Source organism: Xyrauchen texanus, chromosome 29, assembly GCF_025860055.1.
Source record: "Xyrauchen texanus isolate HMW12.3.18 chromosome 29, RBS_HiC_50CHRs, whole genome shotgun sequence".
Lineage (NCBI taxonomy): Eukaryota > Metazoa > Chordata > Actinopteri > Cypriniformes > Catostomidae > Xyrauchen > Xyrauchen texanus.
This window is the reverse complement of record NC_068304.1, coordinates 31,037,524-31,050,819: the sequence shown is the minus strand read 5'-3', so window position 1 is coordinate 31,050,819 and position 13,296 is coordinate 31,037,524. Positions and strand designations below refer to the sequence as shown.

The following is a 13,296-nucleotide window of genomic DNA, read 5'->3' as shown; positions in this document are numbered from 1 at the left end:
ACAGAATCCACGTTGCTTGAAGTCCAGTGTAAAGTTTCCACAGTCAGTGATGGTTTGGGGTGCCATGTCATCTGCTGGTGTTGGTCCACTGTGTTTTCTAAGGTCCAAGGTCAACGCAGCCATCTACCAGGAAGTTTTAGAGCACTTCATGCTTCCTGCTGCTGACCAACTTTATGGAGATGCAGATTTCATTTTCCAACAGGACTTGGCACCTGGACACAGTGCCAAAGCTACCAGTACCTGGTTTAAGGACCATGGTATCCCTGTTCTTAATTGAGGCAAACTCGCCTGACCTTAACCCTATAGAAAATCTATGGGGTATTGGGAAGAGGAAGATGCGATACGCCAGACCCAACAATGCAGAAGAGCTGAAGGCCACTATCAGAGCAACCTGGGCTCTCATAACACCCGAGCAGTGCCACAGACTGATCGACTCCATCCCACGCCACATTGCTGCAGTAATTCAGGCAAAAGGAGCCCCAACTAAGTATTGAGTGCTGTAAATGCTCATATTTTTCATGTTCATACTTTTCAGATGGCCAACATTTCTAAAAATCATTTTTTTGTATTGGTCTTAAGTAATATTCAAATTTTTGGAGATACTGAATTTGGGATTTTCATTAGTTGTCAGTTTTAATCATCACAATTAAATGAAATAAACATTTGAAATATATCAGTCTGTGTGTAATGAATGAATATAATATCCAAGTTTCAATTTTTGAATGGAATTACTGAAATGAATAAACTTTTTGATGATATTCTAATTATATGACCAGCATCTGTGTGTGTGTGTGTGTGTGTGTGTGTGTGTGTGTGTGTGTGTGTGTGTGTGTGTGTATATATATATATATATACACACAATTATTTAGCAATTCCATTTGGTGATGCCAATGGTGCAGAAATCACACACTAAAAATTTTAATTACGTCAACATTTATTCTCCCTTGTCATTTCAAACCCATATGACTTTCTTTCCTCAGACATTGAGAACACAAATTGAGAAATTATATAATGTACTAATGGAATAATGTTGATGCTGTTATTTCCTATACAATGGCAGTGAATGGACTGGAGCATCTGTCTGAAAAATTCTGCCTTGAGAGACTGCATGATGACAGAATTGTCATTATTAGGTGAACTTTTCCTTTAAGTACACATTACATTGAATATCTCAAGCACTGAACCCACCAACAGAGGACACAAAAGTATATAAAGGATCACAAAAGCATAGTCTCAACAGAACATGTCAGACTGTGTGCATTTGAAATATTTTCATTTCAAATGCAAAGCTCCCCTGTGGCTGTGAGAAATTTGAGTTATTTTAGCATTGTTAATTCTTTCAGATATGCTGGCCTGTAATGACAAACCAAGGCATTAAGGGTAATAACAAGCAACAGCATGCTGATTTCAAACCTTTCCGTTGTATTTAGTCTACAGGAATTCACAAACATTATCATTTTGATTGAGACTATTCTCAAAATAAAAATAAAGCTAAGGTATGTCTGTCATTCTGCAATATGTATAGCTCTGGGTAGAGAATGGCCAAAAACAAGCAAATTAAACTCTGAAATCTAGAAACCCAGAAATGTCTTTTTTGTTTATCTTTCCATTAAGTCATCAAATTGAGAAATTATCTAAATGGCTCATACTCTCAAATGGATGAGTCTCACGAAACTGTCAAGACAATGTCCTGGTCCTATTTTACTCCCCACCAATAAAATAAAACAACCAATGAAAATTATCTACAGAAAAAAGGTACATTTCTTTCAAAAGGCCAAAAGGTTATGAGCATGGTGTGAATTTTTTTTATAGTTTTTAATTAATCATTAAACTACACACTTTATTGTACAGTTTTCTCCTAGAATGCATGGATCGTGAGAATGACTACAGCAGAGAGATACAGTGCTTAAACGACCAATGCCCATGCAGATCTAGGCTGATTTTTGCTGGTTAATGTTGGTTTGGTGTTGATCTAGCTAGTGCACCAGCATAGGCATGTTGTTTGCGAGCAAAACGTAACTGGTGAAGCTGATCAACCAGTATGTTTTATTAGTAATGCTTGTTAACCAAGGAAGTCTTAACAGTTAAGATTGTCAAAAAGCCGAGTTGGAACACCAGTACACCAGCATGTGTTGTAGACCAGCATTTTCATTTCTTTTTCAGCACGATACTACTAGTTAAACTTTTGCACACATGCCAAAGACGGAATGATGAATTCAGTTGTAGAATATGCTTGTCTCTCCCAAACTGTGCATAGAATGGGATTAAGTGCTCAGAAGAGAAGTGCCAACCATATTTACCTACAATGTCCACAACATCAGCAATTAAGGATTGTATACTGCATTTTCCCTGAAATAATACAGATAAAATGTATTAAAAATATTAATATTTGCAGAATTCATCTGGAAGCTTTCTTCAAGTAATTTTACTGAAGACAATTCAAAAATCACAGCAATATTGTTCTGTTAGTGATTGGCCACCTGCTAATTTTCAGTGTGGTTATAATAATACCGTTTTCAGTGACTTTACCATGACCAGGAGGTTCGAATGCCACATAACGCTTAAAATTGCAAGTAATCAGGCCAGGCAAGATGCAGTGAGCCAAGCTCGGACATCAGTAATAATGCGCGTGAGCAGTGACACCATGTTGTGAGAGGAGTCATTCCTGCTTCCTTGTATTAGCATAAAAGCCTTTGGCTACAAATAATCAGTGCATTTGTAAACATTTGACATTTCATAGCACACTAAGCTGAATATTGAAAATATGACTAATGCATGGGATTAAAAATCACTTTGCATAGAATTTTTAAAAGGAATATTGTACACTTGACTCTGATGCATTCCAATGCACGTAATACCTACTGAAAGAAAGAAAATCTGGAGACAAGAACATAATTGTCAAAAAAACCAAAAACTAATAAAGACACATTTCATAATCTGCTTCATAGTGAAAACAATCACATTGGGTGGAAAATTAGAATACACCAGAAACACTATGCAAATAAATACAATGACAGCTGCTACTGATGATAAAACCCAGATCTGGGCTAATAAAAAGTCATTTCATCAGCTATGAAGAAAAATACTTTATTTCTTTATAAACATGAAAGCATAAAATTCCATCCCATATGTTTTTATTATTTTCTCCTTAAAATCAAGTGATTCAAATCAGAGATGGTTGAAAGTGTACTTCACATACAAATACGTACACAGTCAATTAGAGAAAAAAGAAAAAAAGACAAAAGAACAGCATTTATTTTAGCAGGCCAAATGTCAAAGAGGCCTACAGTATATTTAGCACAGCCTATCCTGCTTTCACATAGTCTGTTGTCAGATGTAGAGTTTTCAAAACTGCCTTACAAATAAATCCTTGTTAATACGTGAGATTCTGAAACTTTTAGTGCAGTGTGGTAATCAATGTTCTGGTGGTGCCTCTCCAGTTTGACCTAATCTCCAGATCCCAAGAACACACTCCCCATGATTGTTAATCAGCTACATATTGATCCACTGTGTTCAGTTTCCCAATAAAAAGAGAGATCCAGAGTCATTAGCTGAGACAATACAGTTGAATCCATAATAAAGTGTTCAAGAGGATCCACAGATGTTAACTCAATATGGGCTCATCAATGTTTCATTGAACTTTGATAAGACTGTATCCACATGAGCCTCCAGGAAAGCATTAAATCCAGAGATATCAATCCTTTGGCACTGGACCATAGCTGAGATTGGTGCTCCTTCATACATTAAACACCAAAGTTCCTTAATAAAACTTTCCAAATGTTAAGAAAAAATAACCACAACATACTCCCAATGGGGTGTGTTTACCTCCCTATTTCCATAAAAGTGGTTTGATGATTCTTCTCTTTTGGGGCAATAGCCTCTGGTTTAAAAAATAAAAACTAAAATATAAAATCTTGCTCAAATGCTCCAAAGAGGCACATAATATCCATGGACTGGGGAGAGTCTTGCATAAGGAACTGAACACAGAATGGCTGTTGTATTTGCTTTCCACCCACATCTTTTCATACTGATAGACTGACTGGCTTCAATCCCATTTAATCTGGCATTCTGCATCTTGCATCCAGACTGAGAAGTTTGCCTTAAAAAAAAATGAAGCAAACAGATCAGATGTAGCAGCATAATAATTCAGACATCATTTAAAGTGATAGTTCACTCAAATATGAGAATCCTGGGTGCTTCTCAATACCCTCATAGATGCATCCTTAATTCCTGACTCCTCTGTCCTCAAGCTTGTGACCTGGAAGCCGATTAAAGTCTGCTACCATGAAGGACCTATAAATTCCTTAAAATCACCATGAAGAGGCAAGGATGGAGGACAAAGGATGCATCCGAGGAAGCTTGAGAAAAGATGCACAGGTGGATACTATGCTATATACTTTTTTGGTCAAAACACCAGACGAACGCACAAATTCTCTGGCACAACAGTTCAATATTTCACCTTTGCTGTTCAAATAAACCATAATTGTCAAATTTTTCAACAGTGCATCTTGAATTATTATAATTTATAATGAATATTTAATTACTCAAATTTCAACAACAAGACAGCAAGCAAGTAATCCGGCTAAGCAAAGACTGTGCTCTGAAGTGATGCTTGACGCATTTTTTTGCATTCTTTCCTCATTCGCTATTGCTTTTGTGTTCCACAAACTAAATAAATTAATATGGGTTTAGAAAGACACGAGAGTGAGTCAGTAATTACTTTTAAGCGTTTTTATTTTTGGTTTTAACCCTAAAAAATGTATAGTACTTCTATACAATGTTGACAGACAACTATCATGAGATGAAGACTCATATGTCATATCAGTAGATAAATAAAAGCTGTTTTATTTTAACAAAGTGCTGGGCTGTCTCATGGGGGCCACCATGTTGAGATCACATGACCATCCTAATACTTCTCACTTTATCTCAGTAACCTCCATATTATTGGATACTTTAACTCAATTAATACATTTATCATTGCTTTCTGCTAATAGCATGTATCTAAAATGGCATCAGTAGTCAAATGCTATGGCTTTTGCATTATGCTGCATCCACACAGCTAGGTGTCAGTATAAGTACAAGGCAACTGTAATTTTGGCTAGTGAACCTTTAAAAACATTTTAACCTTGCAACTTAAAAAGGTATGAAAAAACAACTTGAAATACAAACTAAATATTATTGAGGTCAATGGTGACTTGCAAAAATGTTTAATTAAAAGTTTCAAGAAAATGAGAATGATTACATTCCACATATGATACAATGACAACTTTTGGAGTATCACTGTGTACATATTGTATATGCCCCTTCTCTGCAAACATTATCACATGCGATAGTTTATGACCTACCGCATCAGGAAGAAAAGACTCAAGGATACACAAACAATTCTCCATAAAACATTAGCTGACTAAGCATAAACAGACAGCACTGATGTCTACACATAGCACATGTTAATTGGACATTTAACGACTTCATTAACTTCATTCTCCAACAATCATCAATTGCCAGAGGGAGAGACTGTTCTCAAATTTAATGTAGAGCTAACAAACCTCATCAACAGCAAGGACAAGTCCTGATACATTGCAGTTAGCTATCTGCAGAGAGCTTGTTATTGCTAGGCCTCATTCAGATGTCTATTTTTAGCACAGCATGCTGTGCTGCAGTCTGGAGGGATTCTGGTTCCGCTGTCGGCAGGGTGGGAGGGGAGAGGTTGCGTCCCAATTTCTATGGAGCACAAAAACAATACTACTTTCTACCACAGGTCTGCTGGTATTCCACAACATCCCACCCCACAGATTAACCCATTTGTCTCAATATCTGAGACACTGTCCCTTTACCCTTTTATCTCAATCTCTAAACCCCCATCACAATACTCATATCTGCCCTTTTACTTCCATCTTAGTGCCTTTCCCTATCTCTGTAGCTCTTTGCCAGGCCCTATATCTCTATTCGCTGTGTCGTAATCTCTCCCCCAAGCCTCTTTAAGCTGAGCAAAATTAAATTTGAATCCATCTGAAGCTGGATAGGAAAAGCAGTGTATTTCTTTTGTAATTGTGCTTCAATTTGGGAAATACCCCAAAAGGAACAGCATTTCAATCCGTTGAGGACCATTAGAATATTAAACCATGAATCAGTTCTCAGTTGAGCATCAAGGGAATAGGCATCTAAAGAGAAACATCAAACACCTCAATATTTTAATATTCTGAGGTGGTGACAGGACCTGTGGGGTGTTTCAAAATCAAATTGAGTTTTGGAAAATAAATTATTATTATACATTTTTTATAACATTTTGTTTTTGGTGGTAAAAAAAGGTGACTTAAATTTTTAAAGCCTTTCAACCTGTTCAGATCATAACTCTTTGTTCACCTAGTTGTACAGGAAGTACATGGCTCAGTGGTGCCAAAAGCCTAAAGCAACCTTTTGAAGTTTTTCCTGACAGTGACCCTAACTGACACTGACTCCCCTTCAACTCTCAGTCTTGCAGTATCAGATTTCTCCCTCTTGAAGGTGCTATGTCCTATAAAACAGAGCTTCTTACCCTTAAAACTAGCACTTTTTATCCTAGCCCATTAAGGGCTCCTCAAGCTCATTAAGTCTATGCTATTGAAACATGACCAACCCACTGAGATAGGTCTCCCAAGTCATCTCTTGAATCTGAGAGCTTAGGTGGTCCTCTGCTGGTTGTTATCCACATGAATTTCAGTGTGAGGAAGCTAGCCAACCTAGATTGCGCCACCAAGGGTATTCAGGCTCTGAGTTTAATACAAACTACTGCCTTTAGCGCAGCAAGTGTGATGATGATTGGTCTTACAGGAAGGTAAATAGCAGGCCCAAAATGGCAATGAGTGGCAAAGCTAACTGAAATGTTTTCTACATTCCCTTTCTTTCCTCTGCTGTTGTATACGCTAGTCTCCATCGTCAGAAACAGTATAGGAGGTGGAGATGGGCCACTTGTAGTAAAATTAACATGCTTAAAATTGCACCTCTAGGAATGTTTGTTTTAGAAAGCTTACTGGACCAGCCTGAAAAATACATGTTTTAAGCATGATTTCAGTTAAAGAATCAAATATTTATTATGCAACTTTTGTCAGATTTTGCTGCTGATTTAATTTTATGATGAGCATGGCCACTGAGTGAACCAAATTATCAGGGACTTTGCTATTACCTATATAGAGAATAGCTGCCCAAGGTGTGGCCAAAGATATGCTGAGCCACCAACTAGACCAGCTCTACACAGCATGGAATTTAATTCTGGTGAGAGATGGTCTTTACAACAGGGTCATTCTGGTCTCTTTCTCTATTTTCTTTCATTTTCTCTCTCTCTCTCTCTCTCTCTCTAGTGTTTACTTGCTGTAATTGAGGTTTATAGAAAATGCGTATTACCGCCATTTGTGGCAGGTGGCATGTGGACGAGGGCCAAGGCAGTTGCAGCTGAAAAGATTTTTATATCCCTATCCTTTGGACTTCTAATACTAGGGTAAAGGGGTAATTTAAACATAACCCCTGCAAATAAAGATACTTAGGTGCATGGCTTGAATCTCAAAATGGCAAATAATAATGTGCTTTTTACTAAGCAACAGGGAAATGCATAACATACACGTAAGCACAATGTGCTGAAATGTGCAGCGTTATGGGAACTGTAGGACTTCCTCCTTTTCCCATTGAAAACATCCCAAATAGGTGCAGTTTTTCAATTTTATCCCTTTGTGCAATTCAAATGCACACTATTGCATTAAACAACAGTGTGTGTCAGTGTGCCAATTTGAATAGTTCACTAAAGGTATTTCAAGTGTACCATACTGTTTATGAGAGAGAGAGAACATAGTCAGTGTGCCTGTAGTTTACCCATTAAAGGGGTTCTAATTAACAGAACTGAAACATCTCCACATCAGAGCTGTAGTGTGTGGAGATTATATCACACTGACAACAAGTTGCCTAGCAACAAACCTTAACAGATAGGACAATAGTAAAAAAAATCCTCACCTTGGACAGTAGATAATCCTCAGGAAGGCAGCAGGACCTCAAGTACATAAAATAGTATAATAATACAAATAATAATAAACAGGTTTGATTGTGGTGTGAAGAGGATGGGAAGTGAGGTGGGATTTTATCCCTGTGTTATTGCGATATGGAGTCATCCTCTTTTATTGATTTGCCATGTTCTGGGTTCAAGTCCACCACAGTGGTCCCTTTTAGTGCTCCATAGCCCCCCTCTAAGCCATGCGACCCATCTTTTCTATCTGACCCGAGAGGGGCAGAGGGCTTGCTGGCAGAGCCAGAGGAGGAGGATGAACTGGGTGGAGGGCCCGATGCCACCCCCTGCTGGCCACCGTTGGTTTGAGAACAAACGTTGCTGACATGGGCAGCCTTCTGCTTGTAGTGCTGACTGTGAAGTTTATACTTCATCAGAAGGATGAAAATGAAGACAAGGACTGACGCAACAATGATTCCACCTATCACAATTATCATGGTGCCACCCAGGAACTGGTCATGGATTGAGCGGCAGTGGCGGAACTCACGATCCGTGCTAAAGGACACACAACCGACCAATCGGGTAGCAGTAAGAGCTGTGATACCATCATCGTAGACGGCCAAGACACAAAGCTCAAAGTCCCGTGATGATGCCAGGTCACTCAGTAAGAACAACTTATGGGAGGCGGGAATCATTCTGAGACAGAGAGACAGAGAGAGGAGGGGTGTTAAAACCAGGAACAAAAAAACAAGGCCTTTTACTGACTGCTTTGAAATGATCAGTTGTCAGTTTTTAAAATGTTATATTTTGGGACAAAGCTTACACATATGCTCTGATGGGACGTAGTATGTATCAGTATTTATCAGTATATCATGTATTTCAACACATGTTAATGCTAGTAAATATATAATAACAATTTTGTTTCATAATCAATAACCAGAACATGTTGAATTTATTTAATTTCAAGTACAGTATTATAACTGATGTCTATGCTTTGAAACTAGTTTTAGCATATACATTGAAAGACTGTATTGAATTAATGCAGCATATTGTGTTACACAATTTGTTAAACAGAAATATACACATAAAATATCAACATGTTAGAGCATTGCAGCATTTTAACAGTTAACAGCAATTTAAAAAGTTAAAACACCATGAATCACAAAACAATTCATGCAATAACATTAAACATTTACATTTACATTTATGCATTTGGTAGACGCTTTTATCCAAAGCGACTTACAGTGCACATATTACAGGGACAATCCCCCCAGAGCAACCTGGAGTCTTGCTCAAGGACACAATGGTGGTGGCTGTGGGGATTGAACCAGCGACCTTCTGATTTCCAGTGATGCGCTTTAGTCCACTACGCCACCACCACTCCATCCAAACAGTAAAAGTTAACATACAACAATATCAAACCACTGTTTTGCCCAACATAACTATAACAATAGCAATAATAATTATTATTAATAATTTATTCCGTCTTTTCGAACTGTTGAATGTTAGGATCTTTCTACATCTTTTAGAGGTGCCTACATGGGTTGTTGGAAAAAGAATAACAGGCAACATTCACAGTCAAAGTTTGAGGTAGACAACTAAATTCAATAAGAGGTATGATTCTCAAATTGTCCTGAATATACAACAGCAGACAGGAGTAGATTGAATTCTATCTTGTAATAAAAATTCCTGCCTGTTGAATATACTTTTTTCACGAGTAGATTGGGTTGCACACGACAATTCGTCAAGACTTAATTTCATAAGTAATGGCTTTAAGCCATAGTGGCAGACAACGATAATATAATCTCAAATCTGTGTCAAAAACGTTTGCATTAAAATAACAAGAAGGTCAGAAAGGAAATCGATATATTGCATCCGAATGTTCATGTACCCTGAAATCAACCTGAGATCACCTCTGGTGCTACAGATGGTGCATTGTGAAAGCAACCACAGAGACACGGGTGCCAGTCCATGGAAAACAGGAAGTAATCTTGTTTCCATAAACAATCGTATGCACGATTTGGAAGTCACATTTTCCGCTTTAAAGTTACATTTTTACTCCACTTAAGGTTAAGTTTAGGTTCGGGTTTTGGGATAGGGTGTATGGTCAAAATTGATTCCCTTTGACTTCGACGAGGCAGTGGTGGCAGCTTTGGGGGCATTCTCATTTAGAATCACCATTTAGAATTGGGGGCGTGTTGAAGCTGGTTTCGCCCAGGGTGCCAAACAAGCTAGAACCGCTTCTTTAAAGCTAGAAGCGCTACTGTAAAAATTAATTTAATAATATTTATAAAATAAATTTGGCACAACATTGTCAAAAACTTGCGTAAACATGTTTTTGGTTGTGTATTGCTGATGTGTGAAGGTAGCCACAGTAATTTAGCATGCAAACTGTTTTCAAAGGAACGCCAAATGGCCAAATGGCTTCTTTTAAATAATGAAATTGGACATCTAGATGTATTTTAAATATTTTATATTACACACAACTGATCTTACTGAGATCTTTTTACACTTGAAACATTGGACAATACATTTCCCAACAAAAAAGTGCCCAATTATTTCCAAGATAAGATATTTTATTTATTTATTATATTATTTATTTATATATAATCTATGTGAATCTATACTGAGATCGCCAATCCAGTAAGCAGGAGTATAATGTCTTTTTCTAAGTCTTTTTCTGATGTTGTATGAATCATGCATTATTCAGCAAGACTCTGTCCAGTTCTCTCTACTTACATCTCTCCTCAGCGCTGCAGTACGTGCTAGATTATTGAGATAAGATGAAGACCTGAATCATGCAGTGTGGCTTGCCCCAAGTGAAATTCAGTGTATGTGTGTGTGTGTGTGTGTGTGTGTGTGTGTGTGTGTGTGTGTGTATGGGTCTGCATGCCGATAAATGCTTGTATACTGTGGATAACTCTCTATTGATAGGTTGGGAAACTAGAGTCTGTCCTATAGAGGTGGGGTGCAGAGACTATATTGTATAACCACATTCACCATTAGACCAATATATGCACCTTAATAGTTTGTTCTAGACTATTTAATAGCTAATTTAAACAGTTAAAGCCATCATGAAACACAAAATGAAGTAAAATGATGAAAAATGCAAAAGGCAACTTGAAAATCTATGAAACCATTGTTTTGATCAACAGAAATTGTAATACATTTTATAATATTACAACATTAACTACATGTGTGGATTTTGACTCGAAGGATAGTTACTGAGCCATATACTTACTGAGATACAGCGATTATGAAAACATCTCTGTGTGACATATACTATATCCCTGGTGTCTGCAATTCATATACAAATAGCATATTGACTATTGTATTCTTTAGATAGAAAAATCATTTGAATAACTTCGGACATTAAATTTGGGCTTTAATGTCCGAAGGAGGAATGCCATGAGGAGGAAAGGCCAATCGGAATTGGACCTCCCCCCACAGCATTGTCCACGACAGCATTGCCGTCCGGCACCACAAGGAGGTAGGGGGTTGTTTGCCAGACAAACAGAGTACCCACAGCCTGGCTCAGTACACACACACACACACACACACACACACACACACACACACACACACACACACACACACACACACACACACACACACACACAATCTCTCTATTTACAGTGACAGCTCTGACATAAGGGTGCACCAAAGCTGTTGGGATTGTATGTGTTTTAGTTCATGTCTTATACTTTAAATTAGTTCCATGCCATGTTAGTTTCTGTTTCTTTGTCAAGTGATCTTGTCATGTGTTTCCCATGTTCTTGTGTCTTGCTCTCATTGGTTCACTTTTACAATAGCTTGTTAGCAGTCTCGTTAGAGTTATGTGTGTTCATTGGTTATCACTGTCATGTGTTCTCCCAAGTCCAAGTATTTTAGAATTAGATTTTATAGTTTGGATGTTCATGCCACTCCTGGCTCTTATGTCCTTGAGTCGACATCACAAGGTCTCAGCTCATGTCTGAGACCTATCGTGCTCTTGTGAGCACACTACACAACGTAAGTGGTCCGGGCATCCACAGTGCGCCGGCATGGGTATTTTCATTCCCATAGCCCTCATGTCCCTCACCATTTGCCATTGTCCATGTTCGAGTATTGTTTGTGGATGTATAGTTGTTGGTGTACAGCTTTCCATGTTAAGTTTATAGTCAAGCTAAGCTAAGTCAAGTCAAGTCAAGTTAAGTTTAGTCAAGTCGTTTGTGTTTGATCTCATGTTTGGATTCATGTTTTGGAATACATCTTGTAAATGAATCTCTTCGTCTACCTGTAGCCAACCAATATTAAAAAAGCTGAACCCTGGCAGCTTAAAAAGGACCAATGGCTGCCAGAAGTAAGAGATTTTGCTCAATATTTATATCCATCAAATGCCCAAAGAGATGATCAAGAGCAGGATACTGGAGAGAGATGGTTGTATCTTCTCATTAGAAAATGCCACTGTAACAACACAAAGCTATTGCTTTACATCCTTATTATAATTCAGTGACAGGGCTGTTAACAGCATCTGCCAAATGCATAAATGTTAATGTCCTCCAGAAACAACAAAAAAACACTTCGGATGGCCAAATGGAATGTTAGAACGGTCACAGCGGAGGAGAGGCTGCAACTCCTCTGTCGGTAGATGGACCGGTACCGCCACACTCTCTGAGGTATTCAGGAGGTCCTGTGGACTGGCTCCTGCCACCATGAGGGGTGGTCAGTCCTCTACTCAGGGCAGGACACTGCCAAACAAAAGGAAAACGGGAGCGTGGGAGCGTGTCAGTGAGGTTTGGGAAGCTGTAATCCCCAGGATACTTTGAACTTGCCTTCCCATCAACCCGAAGCGAGACGTGGTTGTCACATGGTTACTTGTGCCCCCACTGAAGATGAACATCCATGGAGGGATGTAGGCAAGGCTGATGAGTCAGATTCCTTCTATGATCTCCTGTCTAAGGTGCTAGCTAAAGTGGCCCCTTAGGATAGATTTATCTTGTTGGGTGACTTAAATGCCCTAGTTGGCCAGGATGCTGGCACCTGGTCTGGAGTGATTGGAAATCATGGGCCAGATCAGCTCAATAAAAATGGCAGGAGGCTGCTAGATTTGTGTTTAAACAAACAATTACAATTTCAAACAAATATTCTCCTGCAATGTAATCTGTATGAAACAAAGCACTGTACATTTTTTACCGGTTCATCTAATTATCTCTAATGTGATCACATGTACCATGGAAATGGTACACAGTCCCGACAGTGTTCAGAGGTTTGATGTAAACGATTCATTCATTTTACTGCACGTTTGTAATGATACACAGGCGATGAAACTCCTGGATAGGAGGGAA

At 38.4% G+C, this 13,296-nt stretch overlaps 1 protein-coding gene across 2 annotated transcripts in view; it reads right to left on the bottom strand.

Annotated features, from left to right (window-relative positions):
- Positions 1-3,129: 3,129 nt before the first annotated feature.
- The window catches only part of LOC127623143 (leucine-rich repeat and fibronectin type III domain-containing protein 1-like protein), a 218,135-nt gene continuing 207,968 nt past the window's right edge, over positions 3,130-13,296 (bottom strand). Inside the window, exons 4-6 of one of the 2 annotated variants that reach the window (XM_052097414.1) lie at positions 7,981-8,665; positions 5,547-5,721; positions 3,130-4,099 (exon numbers count right to left, since the gene is read on the bottom strand). In XM_052097414.1, the coding sequence (XP_051953374.1) occupies positions 8,116-8,665 (550 nt within the window). In that variant the 3' untranslated portion in view covers positions 3,130-4,099; positions 5,547-5,721; positions 7,981-8,115. The remainder of the gene's footprint in view (positions 4,100-5,546; positions 5,722-7,980; positions 8,666-13,296) is intronic. The other variant, XM_052097415.1, reaches the window with a different exon arrangement.